The following is a 26,101-nucleotide window of genomic DNA, read 5'->3' on the forward strand; positions in this document are numbered from 1 at the left end:
ATTCATACGTACTACATGATCTCATTTATATGAAATTCTACCGTGGACAAAACTAACCTACGGTACCATAAATCAAATCAGTGGTTGCATCAGGGAGGAGGGATTGACTGTGAAAGGGGCATGAGGGGACTTTCTAGGGTAATGGAAATGTTCAGGTCTTGATAGGTGCTCATCAAATTTAACTGAATGGTATCCTTAAGATCTGAGCTCTTCACCCTATTGTAAAGTACACCTCAAATTAAAAAAAAAAAGCCAATGAACAAAATGTGTTCAACCCCATCATCAGGGAAAGACAAATAAAATCCTCAATTAAATGTGAGTATACAGGGACTTCCCTGGTGGTCCAGTGGTTAAGAATTGGCCTGCCAATGTAGGGGACATGGGTTCAATCCCTAGTCCGGGAAGATCTCACATACCATGCAGTAAAGTAAGCCCATGTGCCACAACTACTGAGCCCGTCCTTTAGAGCCTGCGAGCTGCAACTACTGAGCCTGTGTGCCACAACTACTGAAGCCCACACGCCCTAGAGCCCGCACGCTGCAACTGCTGAGCCCACACTCTGCAACTACTGAAGCATGTGCACTCTAGGGCCCGTGGGCCACAACTACTGAGCCCATGTGCTACAGCTACTGAAGCCCACGTGCCTAGAGCCCATGCTCTGCCACAAGAGAAGCCACCACAGTGAGAAGCCCGTGCATCACAACGAAGAGTAGCCCCAGGGCTTGAACCCATGTCCCCTGCATTGGCAGGCGGATTCTTAACCACTGTACCACCATGGAAGCCTCACTGCATCCCCGCCGGAACCAGAGAAACCCGCATACAGCAACAAAGACTCAGCACAGCCAAAAAAAAAAAAAAAAAAAAAAAAGGCGAGTATACACCCATTAGAATCACTAAAGTTTAAAAAAAAAAACTTGATAAAGGCAAGTTTTGGTGTCATTGTAGAGTAACTGAAATCATCACAGCACTGCAATGTGTACAAAAATTGTTCTGAATATTTTAGAAAGCTGTTTGGCTATAACTAATAACACAACCTATGCACACTCTGTGACCCAGCAGTTCTACTTTTAAGCATATACTCAACTGCATGTCACATGTGCCCAAATACATATACAAAAATGTTGAAAGCAGCATTGTCCAGAGTTTCGAAGTGGAAACAACCCAAATGTCAATCAGCGGTTAAACATTTAAATAAGTTGAGGTATGTAATCAGACAAAGGAATACCATACAGCAAGGAAAATGAATCGAATACTGCTACAGGCAACAATATGGATGAATTTAGGGGAAAAAACAAGCAAGAAAAATTAGATATTATAGAATATATAAAGTGTGATTCTATTTTTATAGAATTGAAAAGAAAACAAAAGGATTCTGTGATTTTAGAAGTCAGGAGAGCCTTTACATCGGGGAAAGACGGAGAGATAATGAGTAGGATGGGCAACAGGGGTATTATGGCATGTTATAGAGCTTTATTTTTTAATTTTGGAGTTATTACAATGTGTTTTCAATTTGCCATAGGTCATCCAGCTATATAGTTATGATTAGTGCAGTTTTATCTGTGTATGCTATGTACTAATACAAAGTTGTTACTATTTTCTAATTATATTGACATCCTAGCATAAGAAGAAAGAATGGTAACAGCATTATGGTTTTAAATAAATTACTGAGCACCTAGTTTTCAATTTTCTGATTGTTTGTTTTATTGCAAGGAAACATTTTTTCATTAATAACAACATAAATTGTTAATTTTTAATCTTAAAAGTGTGAGGTCTTGTCTAGGATTCATGATGAACTTCTTATAGTCTCAGACTGTATTTTATTGTGCACAAAGAATGAGTAAATGAATGATTAAGATATTATACTACCAAACTCCAGACATGTACTGGAGCCAATAATTGATAGTCCACATCAAGCAGGCAGAGCATTGTGCTTTGAACATCAGAAGAATCAGGAAAACATGTTTGACAGAGCCTGTGAATAACTCATATATCTCCCCTAAGTACCCCCCGCAATAAAAAAGCCCCTCAGTATTCCAAAGACATTTGAAGGCTTAATGAACTGTGGAATACTATTAAAAGAAATATAAGGTGGTATTGTAATAGAGGGGTTGAATATTAGTTTCCTAGGGCTGCCATAACAAAGTACCACAGACTGAGTGGCTTAAATAGCACAAGTTTCTTTTCTCAGAGTTCTGGAGGCTGAAGTCCAGGGTGAAAGTGTTAGGAGGTTTGGTTTTTTTCTGAGGCGTCTCTCCTTGGTTTGTAATTGGAAACCTTCTTGCTGTGTACGGCCTTTTTCTCTGTGCATGTGCATTCCTGGTTTCTCTTGTTCTCTTATAAGGACAACAGTCATATTAGATTAAGGCCTCACCCTAACAGCCTCATTTTAACTTAATCACCTCTCTAAATTTCTTATCCTCAAATACAGTTACATTCTGAGGTACTAGGGGTTGGGACTTCAACATAAGAATTCAGTGGAGGGTGGGGACACAATTCAGCCTATAGCAGGTTGCTATCCTGTATTTCACATATTTGATGCAGTGATTCTGTGTATGCTTAAAAACTCTTGCTGTCCCCATGCCAGAGGAATGCAAAGAGCTTATATATCCTTCCCACAAGAATGGTATACAAATCAGAAGTTGTATAGAAAAATCATAGGTTGAGTTCTAAAATGGTTACTTAATATTCTCCCTAAAATAGGTGAAGTGGCTTTTTTTATTTATTTATTTTTAGCTATTATCATTATCACAGACTTTTTTTTTTTTTACATCTTTTTTGGAGTATAATTGCTTTACAATGGTGTGTTAGTTTCTGCAGTATAACAAAGTGAATCAGCTCTATGTATACATACATCCCCATATCCCCTCCCTCTTGCATCTCCCTCCAGCCCTCCCTATCCCACCCCTGTAGGTGGTCACAAAGCACTGAGCTGATCTCCCGGTACTATGCGGCTGCTTACCACTAGCTATTCTACATTTGGTAGTGTATATATGTCCATGCCACTCTCTCACTTGGTCCCAGCTTACCCTTCCCCCTCCCCATGTCCTCAAGTCCATTCCCTACGTCTGTGCCTTTATTCCTATCCTGTCCCTAGGTTCTTCAGAACTTTTTTTTTTTTTTTAGATTCCATATATACGTGTTAGCATACGGTATTTGTTTTTCTCTTTCTGACTTACTTCACTCTGTATGACAGACTCTAGGTCCATCCCCCTCACTACAAATAACTCAATTTCATTTCTTTTTATGGCTGAATAATATTCCATTGTATATATGTGCCACATCTTCTTTACCCATTGATCTGTTGATGGATACTTAGGTTGCTTCCATGTCCTGGCTTCTGTGAATAGAGCTGCAATGAACATTGTGGTACATGACTCTTTTTTTATTTTATTTTTATTTTTTTAATTATTTTTTTTTTTTGCGGTACGCGGGCCTCTCACTGTTGTGGCCTCTCCTGTTGCGGAGCACAGGCTCTGGACGTGCAGGCTCAGCGGCCATGGCTCACGGGCCCAGCTGCTCCGTGGCATGTGGGATCTTCCCAGATTGGGGCACGAACCCATGTCCCCTGCATCGGCAGGCGGACTCTCAACCACTGCGCCACCAGGGAAGCCCTACATGACTCTTTTTGAATTATGGTTTTCTCAGGGTATATGCCCAGTAGTGGGATTGCTGGGTCGCATGGTAGTTCTATTTTTAGTTTTTTGAGGAACCTCCATACTGTTCTCCATAGTGGCTGTATCAATTTACATTCCCACCAACAGTGCAAGAGGGTTCCCTTTTCTCCACACTCTCTCTAGCATTTATTTTCTGTAGATTTTTTGATGATGGCCATTCTGACTGGTGTGAGGTGATACCTCATTGGAGTTTTGATTTGCATTTCTCTAATGATTAGGGATGTTGAACATCCTTTCATGTGTTTGTTGGCAATCTGTATATCTTCTTTGGAGAAATGTCGATTTAGGTCTCCTACCCATTTTTGGATTGGGTTGTTTGTTTTTTTGATATTGAGCTGCATGAACTGGCTGTAAATTTTGGAGGTTAATCCTTTGTTAGCTGCTTCATTTGGAAATATTTTCTCCCGTTCTCAGGGTTGTCTTTTCATCTTGTCTATGTTTTCCTTTGCTGTGCAAAAAAGCTTTCAAGTATCCTGAGGTTACATTTGTTTATTTTTGTTTTTATTTCCATTTCTCTAGAGGGTGGGTCAAAAAGGATCTTGCTGTGATTTATGTCATAGAATGTTCTGCCTATGTTTTCCTCTAAGAGTTTGATAGTGTCTGGCTTTCCATTTAGGTCTTTAATCCGTTTGGAGTTTATTTTGGTGTATCGTTTTAGGAAGTGTTCTAATTTCATTCTTTTACATGTAGCTGTCCAGTTTTCCCAGCACCACTTATTGAAGAGGCTGTCTTTACTCCATTGTATATTCTTGCCTCTTTTACCAAAGATAAGGTGACCATATGTGTGTGGGTTTCTCTCTGGGCTTTCTCTCCTGTTCCATTGATCTGTTTCTGTTTTTGAGCCAGTACCATACAGTCTTGATTACTGTAGCTTTGTAGTATAGTCTGAAGTCTGGGAACCTGATTCCTCTAGCTCCATTTTCTTTCTCAAGATTGCTTTGGCTATTTGGGATCTTTTATGTTTCCCTACGAATTGTGAAATTTTTTGTTCTAGTTCTGTGAAAAATGCCAGTGGTAGTTTGATAGGGATTGCATTGAATCTGTAGATTGCTTTGGGTAGTACAGTCATTTTTACAATATTGATTCTTCCAATCCAAGAACACGGTATATCTCTCCATCTGTTTGTATCATCTTTAATTTCTTTCATCAGTGTCTTATAGTTTTCTGCATACAGGTGTTTTGTCTCCTTAGGTAGGTTTATTCCTAGGTATTTTATTCTTCTTCTTGCATTGGTAAATGGAAGTGTTTCCTTAATTTCTCTTTCAGATTTCCCATCAATAGTGTATAGGAATGCAAGAGATTGCTGTGCATTAATTGTGTATCCTGCTACTACCAAATTTATTGATTAGCACTAGTCGTTTTCTGGTAGCATCTTTAGGATTCTCTATGTATAGTCTCATGTCATCTGCAAACAGTGACAGCTTTACTTCTTCTCTTCCAGTTGGGATTCCTTTTATTTCCTTTTCTTCTCTGATTGCTGTGGCTAAAACTTCCAAAACTATGTTGAATAATAGTGGTGAGAGTGGACAACCTTGTCTTGTTCCTAATCTGAGAGGAAATGGTTTCAGTTTTTCATCACTGAGAATGATGTTGGCTGTGGGTTTGTCATATATGGCCTTTATTATGTTGAGGTAAATTCCCTGTATGCCTACTCTCTGGAGGGTTTTTATCATAAATGAGTGTTGAATTTTGTTGAAAGCTTTTTCTGCATCTGTTGAGGTGATCATATGGTTTTTCTCCTTCAATTTGTTAATATGGTTTATCACATTGATTGATTTGCATATATTGAAGAATCCTTGCATTCCTGGTATAAACCCCACTTGATCATGGTGTATGATCCTTTTAATGTGCTGCTGGGTTCTGTTGGCTAGTATTTTGTTGAGGATTTTTGCATCTATGTTCATCAGTGATATTGGCCTGTAGTTTTCTTTCTTTGTGACATCTTTGTCTGGTTTTAGTATCAGGGTGATGGTGGCCTCATAGAATGAGTTTTGGAGTACTCCTCTCTCTACTATGAGTTGGAGGAGGATAGGTGTTAGCTCTTCTCTAAATGTTTGATAGAAGTCACCTCTGAAGCCATCTTGTCACGGGCTTCTGTTTGTTGGAAGATTTTTAATCACAGTTTCAATTTCAGTGCTTGTGATTGGTCTGTTTATATTTTCTATATCTTCCTGGTTCAGTCTTGGAAGATTGTGCTTTTCTAAGAATTTGTCCATTTCTTCCAGGTTGTCCATTTCGTAGTTGCTTGTAGTAATCACTCATGATCCTTTGTATTTCTGCAGTGTCAGTTGTTACTTCTCCTTTTTCTTTTCTAATCCTGTTGATTTGAGTCTTCTCCCTTTTTTTTTTTTGTTGAGTCTGGCTAATAGTTTATCAATTTTGTTTATCTTCTCAAAGAACCAACTTTTCGTTTTATTGATCTTTGCTATTGTTTCCTTCATTTCTTTTTAACTTATTTCTGATCTGATCTTTATGATTTATTTCCTTCTGCTATCTTTGGGGTTTTCTCTTCTTCTTTCTCTAATTTCTTTAGGTGTCTGGATAGGTTGTTTATTTGAGATGTTTCTTCTTTCTTAAGGTAGGATTGTATTGCTATAAACTTCCCTCTTAGAACTGCTTTTGCTGCATCCCATAGGTTTTGGGTCGTCGTTTCTTCATTGTCATATATTTTTAGGTATTTTTTTATTTCTTCTTTGATTTCTTAAGTGATCTCTTGGTTATTTAGTAGTGTATTATTTAGCCTCCATGTGTTTATATTTTTTACAATTTTTTTCCTGTAATTGGTACCTAGTCTCATAGCATTATGGTTGGAAAAGATACTTGACAAGATTTCGGTTTTCTTAAATTTACCTAGGCTTGATTTGTGACCCAAGATATGATCTATCGTGGAGAATGTTCCATGAGCACTTGAGAAGAAAGTGGATTCTGTTATTTTTGGAAGGAATGTCCTATAAATATCAATTAAGTCCATGTTGTTTAATGTATCATTTAAAGCTTGTGTTTCCTTATTTATTTTCATTTTGGATGATCTGTCCATTGGTGAAAGTGGGGCGTTAAAGTCCCCTACTATGAATGTGCTACTGTCGATTTCCCCTTTCCTCGCTATTAGCATTTGCCTTGTGTATTGAGGTGCTCCTATGTTGGGTGCATAAATATTTACAATTGTTATATCCTCTTCTTGGATTGATCCCTTGATCATTATGTAGTGTCATTCTTTGTCTCTTTTAGTAGTCTTTATTTTAAAGTCTATTTTGTCTGATATGAGAATTGCTACTCCAGCTTTCTTTCGGTTTACATTTACATGGAATACCTTTGTCCAACCCCTCACTTTCAGTCTGTATGTGTCCCTAGGTCTGAAGTGGGTCTCTTATAGACAGCATATATACTGGTCTTGTTTTTGTATCCATTCAGCCAGTCTATGTCTTTTGGTTGGAGCATTTAATCCATTTACATTTAAGGTAGTTATCAATATGTATGTTCCTATTACCATTTTCTTAATTGTTTTGGGTTTCTTATTGTAGGTCTTTTCCTTCTCTTGTTTTTCTTGCCTAAAGAAGTTCCTTTAGCAGTTGTTGTAAAGGTGGTTTGGTGATGCTGAATTCTCTTAGCTTTTGCTTGTCTGTAAAGGTTTTAATTTCTCCATCGAATCTGAATGAGATCCTTGCTGGGTAGAGTAATCTTGGTTGTAATTCTTTCCGTTTCATCACTATAAATATGTCCTGCCACTGCCTTCTGGTTTGTAGAGTCTCTGCTGAAAGCTCAGCTGTTAACCTTATGGGGATTCCCTTGTATGTTGTTTGTTGCTTTTCCCTTGCTGCTTTTAATATGTTTTCTTTGTATTTAATTTTTGACAGTTTGATTAATATGTGTCTTGGCATGTTTTTCCTTGGATTTATCCTGTATGGGCCTCTCTGTGCTTCCTGGACTTGATTGACTATTTCCTTTCCCATATTATGGAAATTTTCAACTATAATCTCTTCAGTATTTTCTCGGTTCCTTTTTTTCTTCTCTTCTTCTTCTGGGACCCCTATAATTCCAATGTTGGTGCGTTTAATGTTGTCCTAGAGGTCTCTGAGACTGTCCTCAATTCTTTTCATTCTTTTTTCCTTATTCTGCTCTGGGTAGTTATTTCCACTATTTTATCTTCCAGGTCACTTATCCGTTCTTCTGCCTCAGTTAGTCAGCTATTGCTTCCTTCTAGAGAATTTTTAATTTCATTTATTGTGTTGTTCATCATTGTTTGTTTGCTCTTTAGTTCTTCTAGGTCCTTGTTAAACGTTTCTTGTATTTTCTCCATTCTGTTTCCAAGATTTTGGATCATCTTTACTATCATTACTCTGAATTCTTTTTCAGCTAGACTGCCTATATCCTCTTCATTCGTTTGGTCTGGTGGGTTTTTACCTTTCTCCTTCATCTGCTGTGTATTTCTCTGTCTTCTCCTTTTGGTTAACTTACTATGTTTGGGGTCTCCTTTTCACAGTCTGCAGGTCCATAGTTCCCGTTGTTTTTGGTGTCTGCCCCCAGTGGGTAAGGTTGGTTCAGTGGGTTGTGTAGGCTTCCTGGTGGAGTGAATTGGTGCCTGTGTTCTGGTGGATGAGGCTGGGTCTTGTCTTTCTGGTGGGCAGGGCCGCGTCTGGTGGTGTGTGTTGGGGTGTCTGGTACCTTATTATGATATTAGGCAGCCTCTCTGCTAATGAGTGGGGTTGTGTTTCTGTTTTGCTAGTTGTTTGGCATACGGTGGCCAGCACTGTAGCTTGCTGGTCTTTGAGTGGAGCTGGGTCTTCGTGTTGAGATGGAGATCTCTGGGAGAGCTTTTGCTGTTTGATATTACATGGTGTCAGGAGGTCTCTGGTGGACCAGTGTCCTGAGATTGGCTCTCCCACCTCTGAGGCTCAGGCCTGACACCCGGCCAGAGAACCAAGACCTGGTCAGTCACACAGCTCAGAAGAAAATGGAGAAAGCGAGGGAGGGAGGGAGGGAGGAAAATAAAGTTATTAAAATAAAAAGTAAAATAAAATTATTAAAAATTAAAAAGTAATTAAGGAAAAAAAAAAGAAAGAGGAAAGCAACCAAACCAAAAACAAATCCACCGATGATAACAAGCGCTAAAAACCACACTAAAAAAAAAAAAAAAGAAGAAACCGACAGGCCAAACCCTAGGACAAATGGTAAAAGCAAAGTTATACGGACAAAATCACACAAAGCATACACATACACACTCACAAAAAGAGAAAACAGAAAAAAATATATATATATGATATATATATCATATATATGATATATATATCATATATATATTTTATATATATGATATATATATAAAGGAAGAGAGCAACCAAATCAATAAACAAATCTACTGTGATAATAAACTCGAAATACTAAACTAAGATAAACATAAAACCAGAAACAAATTAGATGCAGAAAGCGAACTCCAAGTCTACAGTTGCTCCCAAAGTCCACCGCCTCAATTTTGGGATGATTCGTTGTCTATTCAGGTATTCCACAGATGCAGGGTACATCAAGTTTATTGTGGAGATTTAATCCACTGCTCCTGAGGCTGCTGGGAGAAGTTTCCCTTTCTCTCCTTTGTTCTCACAGCTCCTGGGGTTCAGCTTTGGATTTGGCCTCGCCTCTGTGTGTAGGTCGCTGGAGGGTGTCTGTTCTTCACTCAGACAGGACGAGGTTAAAGTAGCAGCTGATTAGGGGGCTCTGGCTCACTCAGGCCAGTTGGAGCGAGTGGTACCGAATGCAGGGCGAGCCTGCGGCGGCAGAGGCCAGCATGACGTTACACCTGCCTGAGGCGTGCCATGTGTTCTCCCGGGGAAGTTGTCCCTGGATCACGGGACCCTGGCAGTGGCAGGCTGCACAGGCTCCCGGGAGGGGAGGTGTGGATAGTGACCTGTGCTTGCACACAGGCTTCTTGGTGGCTGCAGCAGCAGCCTTAGCGTTTCATGCCTGTCTCTGGTGTCCGCGCTGATAGCCGCAGCTTGCACCCATCTCTGGAGCTTAGTTAGGTGGTGCTCTGAATCCCCTCTCCTCGTGCACCCTGAAACAATGGTCTCTTGCCTATTAGGCAGTTCTAGACTTTTTCCCAGACTCCCTCCCAGCTAGCTGTGGCGCACTAAGCCCCTTCAGGCTGTGTTCACGCAGCCAACCCCAGTCCTCTCCCCGGGATCCGACCTCTGAAGAAGCCTGAGCCTCAGCTCCCAGCCCCCACCTGCCTTGGCGGGTAAGCAGACAAGCCTGTCAGGCTGTTGAGTGCTGGTGGGCACCGATCCTCTGTGCGGGAATCTCTCTGCTTTGCCCTCTGCACCCCTGTTGCTGCGATCTCCTCCGTGGCTCAGAAGCTTCCCCCCCGCCAGCCCCCATCTCTGCCAGTGAAGGGGCTTCCTAGTGTGTGGAAACCTTTCCTCTTTCACAGCTCCCTCCCTGAGGTTCAGGTCCTGTCCCTATTCTTTTGTCTCTGTTTTTTCTTTTTTCTTTTGCCCTACCCAAGTACGTGGGGAGTTTCTTGCCTTTTGGGAAGTCTAAGGTCTTCTGCCAGCGTTCAGTAGGTGTTCTGAAGGAGTTGTTCCACATGTAGATGTATTTCTGATGTATTTGTGGGGAGGAGAGTGGTCTCCACGTCTCACTCCTCCACCATCTTAAAGGTCTCCCCTTTTTTAAAAAAGGTACATCTAACTGGTTAGTTATTAGATTATCTTGTATTACTGAAGAAAAAAGTTCTAGCAAAGGAAATCTTTGTGGAAGTCAGTTTGTCTTGTTAAGTGGTAATTAACATTACAAAATAATCCAGTTTTTAAAAGTGTTGCTAAAAACTTCTGTATGAAATGATTTTTTCCTATGCTTGGAGTGCTTCATCCCTTTCCCTTTTCTTTTGCCTGTCTCAAAACCTCAACTTTCTCAGAAAAGCCTGTGCTGACCCCTTTCCCCAATATACAGTTGATTCCCCCACTGTTCTCATAGAGCACCTTTCCTTTTTCTTCAGAGTACTTACTGTAATTCAAATTGTTTTATTTATATTTATTTGATTAATGTTGGTCTCATCCACTAAATTTTAAGCTTCATGGGGACAGCAGCTATGATTTTTTGTTCACCACTTTTGGCCTATAGTTCCTAGCACTGAGTAAGCATTCAATAAGTGTTTGTAGAATAATTGAACCAACAGAATATTTCACACTACAACTAAATATTTCATTTGGTTATAATTTTATGCCTGGGAAATGGGGTTAATTTCTTTTTGTATTTCTGTTTAGAATGTGGCAGATCAGATTGCATTTCAAGTTGCTGGTGGATTAACAGCCCTTGAACACATTCTTCAAGTAGTGGTCCCAGTCACAAATGTGAACACAGTTTCACGAATTCCTCCTAAGTAAGTATAGTTTTTTAATCTGTCTTTCACGTTTCACTTGTGAGTCATTTCTGCCCTATGGTTTGCATATGGGGGACCACAGGAAAACTGTATATTTATTCAGGCTTGAATAGCAAAAGCTTACACTCCCCATTAGGGAGAAAAACAGAGGTGCTCGACTTCATTTACAAAACTCAAATTGAGCTTAAAAAGCCTTATGAAGGAAATTTCTTTGGTCTGTGACCTTTTCTAATCCTAAATCAAGAAGAACTGATGAACTTGTGAGAAGTTCTAACTGCTTACAAAATTTGAACAGAAATGAGTAGTAATAACAGCTAACTTTTTGTATTGCATACAAAAAAGGAGGTAAGTACATTGACAAAGGCCTGAGCTGTGAAATTTGAAGAAGTTCCTAACGTACAGGAAGAGCAGTCTGAGGCCAAGACTGCCATAGTCTGGAGTCCCAGCCAAATAGTTGGGAAGTGGATTGCAGTTTGGTCTTTTAACTGCAAATTGCTCTGTCGTAAGGATCATGTGCATCCTTTAGACCCAAGATCTACTTGCTTATTCTTTTACATCACCCTTTGGTCCCTGGCCATCTAGGATGTAGTAGCAGACAGCATTATTTCAGAAGTATTGTATTCCTGAGTTGTAACATGCACAATTTTTGGATTGTGGAGACTCTTATTTACAGGGTTTAAATGAGAGTTTTGATAAAAGTTCAGTTATATCACTGAGAAACTTTTAAATATTTAATTAGCTCTATAAAAGTGAGTGCTTCATTTGTGTGCTGGATACAACAGAAAAAAAAAATTCCAAGAGTATGTTATCTTTCTTCCTGAGAGACATTTGGTAAAATAGAAATAGCACCAGCTTTGGAGTCAAACAAACCTGAATTCCAGTTTTACCTCTGCTGGTTACTAGTTGGGAGAATTGGGACAAATGCCTTAATCTTGTTGCATCTGTTTCCTCATTTGGTCAAACAGGGGTAATCATATTCACCTCACAGTGTGGGGATCAGTTGAAGTAATAATGTATGTGAGAGTTCTTTGTAAACTTTAAAGTGTTATATAAATATTAGGTGACAGTTTTTAAAGTAGTAATCTTGCCTGGTTCAAGACAGTGTTATCTATTTGACGTGAGAGATTTCTAAGTACAGACTTTGATACTGAGTTAGTTTGGGTTGTTTTGCTCTACTGACAAAGTAGAGATTAATGAAAGAAGGTATAGGTGTCCTTTAAAGTCAGGATATCTTTCTTTGGAGCAGAAAACCGTACATGGGGCAGTTATAGCACACAAATAGATGTTCTAACCCAGAAGAGTTGCTACTCCGTATCAAAGTAGACTTTATTGACAGTGTGTTGCTTGGCATGTTGTCAGCCCTCAATGTATATTAATTGTCAGAGAGAGAGAGAGAGGAAGGAAAGAATGAAATACAATAAAATGTTTGAGGTAAGAAAGGAAATGACATTTGATTCTTTGGGACAGTGCTTTTCATAACTGTTAATAATTCATATTGTTCATCTTAACTGCACCTATAGTTTTTGTTTTGTTTTTTGGTTTCATTGTTGTTGTTGTTGTTTTGTTTGTTTTCTGGTAGGTTGCAACACGTATGACCCTGAGCTCCCTTAATGGTAACCTAGATGAAATGCCTATTTCCCCAAAGCTACCTTTGTCATTGTGGCAGAGAGCATGTTCTGGTGCTTATTTGTGCCTCTTGTTTAGGGAACAGAAGAGGTTTCCATAGTTCCCAAAAAGACCTAAGTAAGAATTAGCACACCTGCTTTGGAAAGGAGCCATGGAATCCTGAAAGTCCAGATCAGTGCTTCTCAGCTGGCCACAGTGCCAGGATTGAGAGTTTGTTTCTTCGTCTCATCTTAGGCCAATAAGTTTGTGTTTTCAGCCAGGTACTGCTTACTGAGTGAGGCCAGCACTCAGGGCTGTGGGCATCTAGCATTGACTCTAAGATTCTCCTGTCCGTCCTTAGCACAGCTCAAGATCATGACTCTACTTTCTAAACTAGCCTCACTTCTCCGGGCTAATGAATTAGGGTTATGCTGCTTACTTGGAGACAGGCAAGAAAAATGCCACAACTACATTAGATTTAAATGTAGACTCAAAGCACACTGGTGGGCCTGAGTCAGTGACTTTTTCATATTCCTTCTAACTGCTCTCTGGCCTTGGGACTTCCTTTGCTCTCAACTTGCCCAGATCCTCCCCTTCTATCCCTGTTGAGCTCCCAGCCCTCATCATCATGAAACTTCTGCCACCTTAGCGCATTTTGTTTTCTGCTTCCTGTGGCCTTTCATGGCTCTCACCTAGAGAGACTGTATTTTGTTTCTCGTTGTTTTTTTTTTTTTTTAAATTATCCTACAGTAGTTCATTTTTCTCAGCAATAAACAGGAAAAGATTTGAGAAGTTGCAGCCACTGTCTAGTAACATTTATCATGTGGATCACCTATGACTGCAAGCCTAATGCTTCACTGCCCCTGCAGCCCCAGAGCTCTGTGAGTGGAAAAATCAACTCCCTGATCCTCTTTCCTCACCAATTTGCCCATCTTCCTTTTTACTACACATGGTACCTCAGCAGTTGTCCTATAATTATTGCTAGGTAACTCCCTCTGAGTGAATATTTTGCTTCCAGCAGAATTTTTTAGTGTGAAATTGAGAATTATACCCACTTATGAAAATTAAAATTTTTGAAACCTTTCTGAATCTTCACTGGGTTGTTTTTCTTTTTTTTAGAAACAGAGAAAGCCCATAAACCTGCTTGAATCCTTTTCAAATTATCATTGGTTAGGTCCCATTTGTTTATTTTTGTTTTTATTTCCATTATTCTCAGAGATGGCTCCAAAAAGACATTGCTGCAGTTTATGTCAAAGAATGTTCTGCCTATGTTTTCCTCTAGGAGTTTTATAGTATCCAGTCTTACATTTAGATCTTTAACCCATTTTGAGTTTATTTTTGTGTATGGTGTTAGAGAATGTTCTAACTTCATTATTTTACATGTAGCTGTCCAGTTTTCCCAGTACCGCTTATTGAAGAGACTGTCTTTTCTCCATTGGCTATTCTTGCCTCCTTTGTTGTAGATTAATTGACCATAGGTGTATTGGTTTATTTCTGGGCTTTCTATCCTGTTCCATTGATCTACATGTCTGTTTCTGTGCCAGTACCATACTATTCTGATTACTGTAACTTTGTATTATAGTCTGAAGTCAAGGAGCCTGATTCCTCCAGCTCCGTTTTTCTTTCTCAAGATTGCTTTGGCTATTCAGAGTCTTTCGTGTTACCATACAAATTGTAAAATTTTTTGTTCTAATTCTGTGAAAAATGCCATTGGTAGTTTGATAGGGATTGCATTGAATCTGTAGACTGCATTGAGTAGTATACTCATTTTAACAATATTGATTCTTCCAATCCAAGAACATGGTATATCTTTCCACCTGTTTGTGTCATCTTCAGTTTCTTTCATCAGTGTCTTATAGTTTTCAGAGTACAGGTCTTTTGCCTCCTTTGGTAGATTTATTCCTAGGTATTTTATTCTTTTTGATGCAATGGTAAATGGAATTGTTTTCATAATTCTTCTCTTTGATCTTTCACTGTTAGTGTATAGAAATGCAACAGATTTCTTTGTATTAATTTTGTGTCCTGCAACTTTACCAAATTCATTGATGAGCTCTAGTAGTTTTCTGGTAGCATCTTTAGGATTTTCTATGTATAGTATAATGTCATCTGCAGACACTGACAGTTTTACTTCTTCTGTTCCAACATGGATTCCTTTTATTTCTTTTTCTTCTCTGATTGCTGTGGCTAGGACTTCCAAAACTATGTTGAATAAAAATGGTCAGAGTGGACATCCTTGTCTTATTCCTGATCTTAGAGGAAATGCTTTCAGCTTTTCTCCATTGAGTATGATATTAACTGTGGGTTTGTCATGTACAATGGAATATTACTCAGCCATGAAAAAGAATGAAATAATGCCATTCGCAACAACATGGATGGACCTAGAGATTATCCTACTAAGTGAAATAAGCCAGGCAAAGACAGTTATCATATGATATCACTTATATGTGGAATCAAAAAAAAAAGATACAAATGAACTTATTTACAAAACAGAAATAGGCCCACAGACATAGAAAACAAACTTATGGTTCCCAAAGGGGAAAGGGGTAGAGGAGGTATAAATTAGGAGGTTGGGATTAACATATACACACTACTATGTATAAAATGGATAACCAATAGGGGCCTAATGTATAGCACAGGGGACTATGCTCAATATTTCATAATAACCTATAAAAGAAAAGAATCTGAAAAAGAAGATATAGATAGATAGATAGATAGAGCTATAGATTTATAGATATATAGATAAGACTGAACCATTGTGCTGTATACCTACAACTAACACAATATTGTAAATCAACTATACTTCAATTAATATATATATATATATCAGTTATTACTGAAAGGACTTGGTCGGGATATGGTATTCTAAAATCAACCTTTTTAACAAATGTGCTCCAGCAAAATTGTTTTCAGTGCCAGGAAAGATCACCATGAAACAAGGCAATTTTCTTTCTTTTTTTTTTTTTTTTGAATTTTTATTGGAGTATAGTTGCTTTACAATGTTGTGTTAGCTTCTGCTGTACAGCAAAGTGAATCAGTTATACGTATACATATATCCCCTCTTTTTTAACAAGGCAATTTTCATTTCATGTTGTATCTACTTTTGGAATGACTCATGTTATTCTGCCTCCTAATTTTACTTGGAGAAAACAAGTACAAAACAATGAATGACATATTCTAACCTTTTCTTTGGTTTAGGCTAATAACAGTTGTTTTACATAGCTTTTTTTTAAATCAAAGTATAGTTTATTTACAGTGTTGTGTTAATTTCTGCTGTACAGCAAGGTGATTCAGTTATACATATGTACATTCTTTTTTATATTATTTTTCATTATGGTTTATCACAGGATATTGAATATAGTTTCCTGTGCTATTAGGACCTTGTTATTTATACATTCTATATATACTAGTTTGCCTCTTAACATAGCTTTTAATATTTGAAAATAAATGATAGTTTGTCATTTTCTTTGGGCTAAAGGAATGCCCCATGTTATGTAAATAAGAAGATGAATCTGCTGTGACCTAAACTTTGTGTTGTGTTTTTGTAGTATATTTACATAGTGGCAATGATAACAGAAGTGAGAGTTGACACTTGCTGGCATTCCACATCTCCAAGCCCTTTTCAGGCACCAGTAAATGTTCATATTTCATAAAGAAGCCAGCAAACCTTTTGGAACACCAAAAATGATACTGGGCTGTCTTTCCCAGGTTGCCTTTTACTTATCTGGTATTTCTAGTTCTTGACAGGTACTCATGGACAATAAAGGGGCCAAATAGTTAAGCTATTCTACTTAACTATTTTATTCTCTAAGCTGCTCTAGGTTGTTCTGTAGCAGAACTAACCAGCCCCTCTTTCTTCTCCATCAGCCTTGCTTCTCTTCCTCCATTGTCCCTCTGGACACAATTTTTTTATATGTAAGTAGTCTTATCAACATGGAGCAGTGCAGACCACATGGTATAATGGAGAACAGACAGGCTCTGCAGTCAGATCTGAGCTTAAATCTCTGCTTTCCACTTGGTAGCTATGGGATCATGGGCTAAATTACTTGTTATAACAGAACCTCAGTTAAATGGTAACCCTACCATGTAGGGTAGGGCTTGTTGACTGCTAAAAGTGTGTGTATTTATTAAGTGCTCTGCACAAAGAAAGCACTTAGTTAATATCAAGGGGGCTTTTTTGGTAGTTGTTATTGTCTTGACTCCACTTACCCTACTTAATTATTGAACTTTAAATCCCTAAGTCTGTGTCACTTTGGGTTCTAAGAATCTATGATCTATTAATTTTACTTGGTCATTTGTTTTTTTCACCCTAAGTCCAAACTTCATCCTGGTTAATTTTGGCCCAGCCTGTCAAGATCCTTTTTGGATCCTGATTTGGCCTCTAATTTAGTTTCTTTTTCTTTAACTTTGTGCCACTCCTGAAGTTGATCTGTAAAAGATACGTATCTTCATCTAAATCATTGAAGAAACATCAAACAGTTTAGAGAATAGTCCAATTTAGCACTTTATTAATGTTGCCAAGTACTCCATTCATTGTGTTATCTTCTCCTCAGAGATACTGTAATTCCTTGGGATCAGAGACCATAGTAAATACATTACTTATAAATCATATGATATCTTAGTAAATATCATTTGAATACATGAATGAATTCATTTTCTGAGACACGGAAGTAAAGCAGTAAAAGAGCACACTGCTTCAAATACTTGACTCTGTGGACTTAAAATATGATCACATCTCAATCTTAGCCAAATAAGGCCCTACTGATTTTGACCACTCTGTTAGCTAGGCTTAAGGCAATATGTTTTTATTCCATCTTTAAACTTCTGTGGATTTGTATATCTTATATCTATAACTTCTTTCCTCAAAAGGTCAAAGGAAATGCTACAACTATATTCTTGGTTGTTGTCCTTATCACAGTTTTAGAATCAGAGTACACGGGTTTATATAAGATTACCCCTGTTTTAATCTATGATGAAAAATAAATTCTTCCTGCTGCTGTGGCCTTTATAAAGTATACCTCTCTATTCACATCAAACAAATTAAGTTGCTTTTTTGCTTCTTTAGAGTATATACATTTATCTATCTAGTAAATCAGTCTCAGGTAGAACAATAGTCACTGAATACAGTAAAAATAAATAAGTTTAGGATGATGTGAGGTAGAGCCTTGCTTACTAGGAAGATCACAAATTTATTCTCCAAAGTAAAATAACATAAACTTATGCAATTTATCTACTTGGCAATATTGCGTTTGCTTGATCCTTTGAAGTTGGTGGGGAGGCAGAACTTAACATTTATTGAGAGCATCCTCAGCGCCATGCCCTGTGTCAGATGCTTTGCATGGCTTCCCTTGTTCACTCCTCACAGTCGCCGGAAGCCATGTACGTGACCGCTGCCAGAATGAGGGTCAGGAACAACAATGTTTGGGGCATGACTGCAACCTGAAAGAGAGCCATGATACTCTTTTTTCAAAGAGTGTTTCTTCTTTCCAAATGGCAGAGTGTTCGGAATTACTCTCCCATGATTATTGAGGTTTCATCCCTAAAGGTGTCTGTTCCTTTTTCTTGGTCTAGTGATACTCACAGGGTAGCGACTGATGCAGTTCATTTCATAGTGGAAAAGGGATATCCCGTTGTATACCAGAAGCAGGTACATGACGTAGGGCTTCTGATCCTGATACCCAGGGAAACTGTTCTCTAGGGATTCCTTTCTTGGGATCAGTTTTATGTACATATGGACATGGTAATGGGATTGCCACATCTAGGAACCATTTGAAATAGACCTTGTCCTTAGGGAACTTACAGGGAAATGAGGTGGGTTAAACTCTAAATATCATTAGTACTAGCCTGCTGTGTTACCTTCGTGGAGTAGCCAGCCTGGTGGTTTATGTAAGCTCTTCATAAAAGGAACGTTTTGTTACGTATCTAATGTCTGCAAACTTAGTTTCCTCAGATGCCTGGCCTCGTGTGCCTGGCCTATAGCTTGCTTCTTATTCTGGTCTCTTGACTCACGTGTCTGTTCTCTTTGGAGCTCATCTACTGTTAAATCTTTGCCTTTCTCTTCAGTTTGTAACACAATCCAGACTCTGTTAACCTGTTTTCACCATGAGCTTCCTTCCCTACTACCCTTTATTTCTTCTTGGCTTGTCATATTCACTTCATATTCGCCTCAACTCCATTCCTATTCGTTGTTCCCTTTTTCTGGGTGTTATAAATACTACATGTTCTAGGCATTGCAGCTGTGCCTCTTCTAAGCAGCTATATTTTATGCCATAGGGTGTTTCCCCCAATGGCCGTAGCTGGTTAAACCAAGAATGGACATTTGACTCAAAAGCAGCCAATCTATAGACCAGCCAGCAGTATCAGGCTTAAAACGCAGCCCCCAAAATTAAACTGGTCCAGTCAAGTTTCTCTCTCAGGGATTTGCAGTTGGAAAATTATAAAACTCCAACCTATTTTGTGTGTGTGTGTGTGTTTGAATTTGAAAAATCATGTAGAATAACTTCTGGGATGGTCATTACAGGGCTATGTTCACTCCAAGTTTAGCAGGACTAATGAAGGCCAGTTGGGGGGAAAGGAGGAGACCAAAACTGCTTCATAGGAGAAAAGGGGGCTGGAAATGAGAGTAGGCCCAGTCCACAGAGCTGGCATTGTTCCTGCCCTCCTGAAGTGTAGTAGTTCATTTTCTCCTGGATTCACGTGAAAGTTCCCAACAGCCTTACAGTAAATGCCTCTTTTTACTTGACATATTTTGAGTAAATTTCTGTCCCTTCCAACCTAGAGCCTGATACTTTTAAATACAAATATTAAAGATTTTTTAAAACTCTAGATTGGGTTGAAAATATGGGACTATGGTATAGAACCTTCCTTGCAACCTCATAGAATTGTTTTTCTAAATTCTTTCATACCAAGAAAGAATGAATGAATGCCCACGTTTTAAAGTAGAAATAGAGAAAGCACGTTTTACAAGTTCTCTAGGGTATAGTTCTTTATGAACATTAAATGTTTCTACAAGCTGGGACTGGCAGAACTTTCCTTTTTTCTCCTAACCCCAGTTTGGAGAATCTGTATAGAAAATTATATACATTAAACATTCTGTCCCTGGATGCTAAGGTAAGCACACTTCAAGTAACATACTCTAGAGTGCAGAGCTTATTTTCAGGATCACAGATTAGAAAATGTATTGTGTATTGTTCTTTAATAACAATACATAAGTTCTGCAAGAACAAGTAACAGTACTACTCATGTTCTTTATAGCCCTCAAGTGTTAACTTTCTTGGTTGGCCCTTGGGTCACAGATTGATTACCTCATTATTAACTTTATAATTAGAACTTAGTTTGAATCCCAGTAACACTGTCTTATTTTTACAAAAACTAGAAGTATATTTTCTTAGACTCTATTTTCTCAGACTTGATCATAATGGACCATAGTCCAACTTTTTAATAAAAAATGTTTGTTCATGATGAACTTAATCAGTGTACCAGTTATCTTCTGAAATTAGAACCAGTTGCCTGTTTTGAAGCTGAGGTTAAGATGTTTTGAATATGAGGAGATTGCAAGAGCAGTCACCACCCCCCAACCCCCCACTCAAGTCCTGACAGCATGATGCAGCTCAGAATGTTAATCCTATACTACAAGGTAAAGCTTTATTATATTTTTAAGAACTGAATAATATGCCTTTATTTTAAGATTTAACGGTGCAGTTTCAACTGCTAGGAGAAAGATATAGCATTGGTAAAAGACAAATGATTTTTTTGTTAAGTCATTTTTATAGTACTTAAAAGAAGGAAGAAAAACGTTGACTTATTTCAGTTCAAGCTTTTTTTGGACTTGCAATTTTGTTCTTCTCAGGGAAACCACACAATATCTCCATATTATTAAACATCTATCCCAAAGCATGACATAGTCAAGTACCTGATGCAAGTTTCAGGGCATTGCATCATCCTATTCCTCTCTCTCTCTCTTTCCCAATAAGAAATGCAAAACTTTATTCTAGATGGGGTTGTTGTTTTACCAAAATTGCACTGGTAGATGCTGGATTCATGTTTTCTGATAAAATTTGCAGTTTTGAAACTTTTTTCTTAGCCCAGTCTACATTAAGGCATTTTCTTTCCATGTAGAAAGTTCTCAGGTAATATTTTGTCGGTTGAACAGTTTTGGGTACGTGTCTACTTAAGAAAATCTTTAACTTGAACTGTCACTGGTAAATAACTCCTGGGAGGTTACTCACAACTTATTTGAGGCTCTAACTTGCTTGCTATTTCCTTTACACTAATGCCTTCTCCAGGGAATCATTTTCATCAAGCCTAGCTATTGATTCAGAGTTCAGGTTATTGCCTTACTGAAAATAAAAATTCATATAAATAGTTCTCAGCATCGACATTTGAGTTAATGTAAATACAAATCTCTCTCAGTTTTTCAAATTTATGCATTCCAGCAAAGATGGTTGTAAAGCTAATTTCTATTAAGTGAATCCTATTTTCTTATTAATTTCCTTCTAAAATCAGCAGTGTATTTCTCTGAGGAAAGTGTCAATGCACTAAACAATTGATGTAGAGTTTGTGACCAAGTCCTTTGGTGTTCTAGACAGTGTAACACAGCAGTCCTACTGAAATACTCTGTAGCACTTTCAGAATTATGAACTATGTAGCAATTTGCTAACTTTGTAACCTCTTTTCTTTTGTTACTGTCTGGGACTTAGATTCTTGAGAAACACCTAAATAGGATGAAGATTATAATATCACATTTTACAAATATGTACACAGTCTAACACATAATGTATTTTAGGCTAAAATCTACTTCTATAAACATATTCACTTTCCCACTTGATTAGTTCTAGAACTGAAGCCAGGAATATCTGTATTTAGAATTAGAGAAAAGGGAATATAATGCACTAATGGATTAAACTCAGCTGGGATTTAGAGTCAGAGCATTAGAGTTCAAATACCAGCTTTGCCAGTATTTAATGTGAGACCTGTCTCTTAAGACCTTATTGTGCTGTAGTATTTTTCATCTGGGAAATGGGGGAAAGATTTCTATCTCACAGGGTTGTTGTGAAGGTGAAGTACTAATATGTAGGAAAGGGCTTTGTGAATTGTCACACTCTAGCATGGGATACCAGTGGCACTGGGTCAGAATGCGGGATTGCCCTGCATACTGCAAGGTGTGTAATAGCCCATTAAATACCTCTGCCCTCAGTCATTGTGACAACCAAATATGTTATTATACCTTTACACACATACCTAGGAGGTTTGTACAATTCTGATTGAGAGTTGTGTGCTGAGCAGTAGTCTTCTGGAAATAAAACATTGTCCATACCCTCAGCAGGCTCATTCATTAAGAGGTGAGCTAAACAAGGGACAAGGTAATTTAGTGTGATGTTCTAAGAATAACTATAGAAGTATGCACCAAGTACAGAGATAGCATGAAGGATGGAGTAATTAACTGCCATAGGAGGACACAGAATCTTTCCTGTAGGATATGCCATCTAAGTTGCATTTTAAAAGATAGATTCAGAGTTTGCCAAATTAACAAATCCTACTAGGCAGAGAGCACAGCATGCACAAGATCATGGAGGCCTGAAATAATAGGATGTGCTTGGGAAGCTGTACACATTTTGATATTCTTAGGGCGCAAATGTCCTAATAAGAGGAAAAGATATTAGAACACTGTCAGTACAATATCAAAAATAATTAAGTCTGATGGAATTGGACAAAATGACTAATTCAGGGAAAAGTAAAAGGTATTTATTCCTTATTTATTTCACATTTTGGCAAGAAAAGTTTATATCTCTTTCATTCACTCATCTTTCTATTAGTGCTGCCACTACCTTAATTTAAGCCCGTATTGCTTATGCTATTTTAACCAAAGAGGAATTCTGTCATTTAATATATTCTTTTATTGCCATGTGCGTAGTACTTTGTTTAGTATTGTGGGTAAAAGATGAGTGAGAGACAGAACCTTTACAAAGAAGCTGTTTTGAATCCCTGCAAAACACTTGGCATTGTCAGAAATACAAGAGTAATAAAACTGTTTTATAAATATATTACATTTATTTAACAGAGTTTTTGGCTTGTCTTCACCAATTTATCACATTATATAAATGAAGAAACTAAGGCTTAAAAAGACTGAATGATTTACCATCAGTTATCACACTGGCAGCTAGGACTGCGCATTCTATTCTGGTACTCTTCCTTCTCTACCTTATTGCCTACATGGTATCACCAAAGAGATATTATCAGTCTTCAGGTATTTGTTAAATTTCTTCTGAGATATGTGAGATTTTTATCTTCAAAGAGCTTACATCACAACGGGAAAGATAAGACTAATCAGTAAGTTACTCTACACCACACAGCAAAAAAAAATTGAATTATTGAAGGTGTATGCAGAAAGTGTGATTTAATTTGTTTGAGTCTATAAGGGTCCTCAGTGGATCTCTTACAAAGCTGGTATTTACAGGGTAATGATGGCTATACTTTTGTTTCTGATATGTGAATATTTAACTTTTAAAAATTTAATAAAAATTGAATATTTCTTTGATACCTTATAAAAATTACTGTCATCATTCCTGTGAGTAGCTTGGGGTTTTTTTGTTGCTGTTATTTAGTTTATTTGTTTAGTTTTTTACTTTTGGTGGAGGTGGTATTGTTTGGTTGATTGGTTTAAGGTTTTTAAACCAATTATTGTAGTGGCTTATTGGTGTGGGTACAGAAAATGCTTGTGGAATGATTTTTCCCTCCTAACAGGTTAGGAGCCAAAGAGGGACAACAGGAATGATCTAACAGAAATTGGGAAAGATGAACCAAAACCACTTGTAACTATCTGTATGTATGAGACAAAATGTTCAGAGAAGATCTAGCAATGAGGTCTAAAAAAGCAGTGCAACGTTTCTGTGTTACCTTAAACACCCTTCTCATGACTTAAATCAGGTGGCAAATATGGAGTAAATTTATCATAAGACTTATTTCCCATCAGTAACAGATGTGGGTACTATAGAGGTGGAAATCATGCGCCACCCCATGTATCTGCTACATTATAGCCCCTCATTAAGTGTTAATAAAATGGTATTTGCCAGTGTGGGTGAAATTTAGGATACAATCCATTGTTAATAAGCAATTCCTTATTTCTAGGCAGGATTATTGTAATATAATTCTAAATGTCTATTTTTAGATCAAGGTTTACTAGAAGTGAATAACTTTCCCCAAGACAATAAAAGTAAAAACATTGTTTTGCAAGCTAATTAGCCATAGTGATTGATAAATACTCATCTCCATTTGACATATTGAGGCATTTTGTTTATGCCTCGGAAGGCTGAACACAAATGGTTACAGTTGACAGCTGTTGTACCACTAATAAGATTAAAGTAAAGAAATTAGTTGTGTCGACTTTAATCTGCTGTTTAACATTGCAAACCACCTGGGGTCTTCTCCAGAGCCAACATGTTTAATTGTGACTTTAAAATTATATAACCAGATCCTACTTAAGAACATATCTAAAGACTTGCTAATCATAACTGTCTTGTTATTAGACAAGACAGAGTTTAACACTAGACTTTAAAATTAATGTTTTAATTTGATGCTCATCCTACATTTTTAAATATATTTTTGTAATCTTTGAAACATAACACCTTCTCGGTGGGAGATTAATTTTAGGAAATGCAGAAAGTCTAATTAGTTTGTGCTTAAAATATATATGGTTTCACATTTAAAATTAGAATATGTCTCTGTGGAATAATTAAATTGCCTATCTAATTGTCCCAAATTCACCAATTAAAGAAGAACCCTTGAAATAACATATCCACTTGAAAGTTTCTTACTCCCACTCTGAGGCATCATTATACTTAGGAAAATCATTTAACTAAAAAATTACTCTCAGTGTTATTAAAATGTTACATTGTAGAATATGATATGCAATGTAATAATCATTTGTGATTGTTACATTGAATTTTGATGCAAACTGAAGTGTAGGATGCACCTAACTTACATACCCATAGTAAAGATCGGTTGGTCGGCAGCATTATTAGCGTCTCTTCAAGACCCCTTGAGCTGTCTTGATTTGCAATTCCTGGATGTTGGCCCCCCACCTATCCCCACCCACCCTAAGTGTTCTAGCGTCAGAATGGAGGGAGTCAGAGGTAGAGAAGGCAGTGTGGATTTACACTAGTCATCACTGTGCCAGTGGGAAAAGTTTTCTTCTTTGTCCGCAGCTCACACGGATCCAAATGTCCAAATGTCCACTGTAAAAATACCTCCAAATTCTGTCACAAGTCCACATTCTTTGTGGTCACAAAAATATCAAAACTGAATCATCTCTTCCTTATTAAATTTTCTGCATCATTCTTCTGTCCTCAGATTTCTTGCTGAGAAGACATTTTCTTATTAACCAAGACTTGCTTATTCAATATCTTCAAATTTTATCAATAAAATAATAACACTTAAAAAGATTTCCATATATGCAAGACCACATATAGAACTTTTTGCAAATACATTTTCCATGTTAAATACTATTTTGCTTTGCTTTTATTCAGTTTATTTTATTCTAATCAGTACTATATGTCTATAATCTATTTGGTACAACAGACCAAGTGAACATTATTAAAATGAGACTGCTTTAGAAAATTTTCTCCCTTGCCTCAATAAATAACTTTATAAGCATAATCAAATAGCACTCTCTGTTAACACTACATGTTAGCATTCCATGTTGTTTTATAATTTTAAATTCACTGGTTCAGTAATATACACTAGAGTCTTTCTACTTTCTGTAGAGAAGAACTAAGAGATCTGATACTAAAAGATTTGCAAATGAAAGCTGATTTTATTTGTTTTAAAAATTTAAAAATCATGAACTTTCCACGTTTTCCAAGCTGGGTAGTGTTCTTTCTCTACCTTTTTTGGTTGAGGAAGAGAGTATTACATTCATTCGCTCTGTTGTCAGTGTTTATTTTTTAGTTCCTGGTATGTATAGACCAGGAAGTGTTTTATGTGCTTTGGATACATTACAGAATAAAAGGTAATACATGTGCAAAAGATTTGAATAGATACTTCACCGAAGAAGACACACAGATGGCAAGTAAGTGTATGAAAAGATGCTCTACCTCATTAGGAAATACAAATTCAAACCACAAGAAGAGACTTCATCATACCTACTAAAATTTCATAAAAAAGAAAACTGATACTACCAAGTGCCAGTGAGCATACAGAGCAATTGTAACTATCTTACTTACACTACTAGTGGGAAATGCACAATGGAACAGCCACTTTGGAAAACAGTGTGTAAGTCTCTCGTAAAATTAAATATATACTTACTATATGGCCCAGCAGTCCCACTCCTAGTTACCCCAGAGAAATAAAACAAAATATGTGCTCACAAAAACCTGTAAATGAATGTTTATAGCAGCTTTATTCATAATTGCCCCAAACTTGAAACAACCCAAATATTCTTCAACTGGTAAATGAA

General features: G+C 37.5%; 1 protein-coding gene across 2 annotated transcripts in view; it reads left to right on the forward strand.

Annotated features, from left to right (window-relative positions):
• The window catches only part of SCAPER (S-phase cyclin A associated protein in the ER), a 493,568-nt gene that overhangs the window by 326,445 nt on the left and 141,022 nt on the right, over positions 1 to 26,101 (forward strand). For both annotated transcript variants that reach the window (XM_060170191.1, XM_060170192.1), the window contains exon 24: positions 10,931 to 11,046. In XM_060170191.1, coding sequence (XP_060026174.1) covers positions 10,931 to 11,046 — 116 coding nt within the window. The remainder of the gene's footprint in view (positions 1 to 10,930; positions 11,047 to 26,101) is intronic.

This window comes from Lagenorhynchus albirostris, chromosome 1 (genome assembly GCF_949774975.1).
Source record: "Lagenorhynchus albirostris chromosome 1, mLagAlb1.1, whole genome shotgun sequence".
NCBI lineage: Eukaryota > Metazoa > Chordata > Mammalia > Artiodactyla > Delphinidae > Lagenorhynchus > Lagenorhynchus albirostris.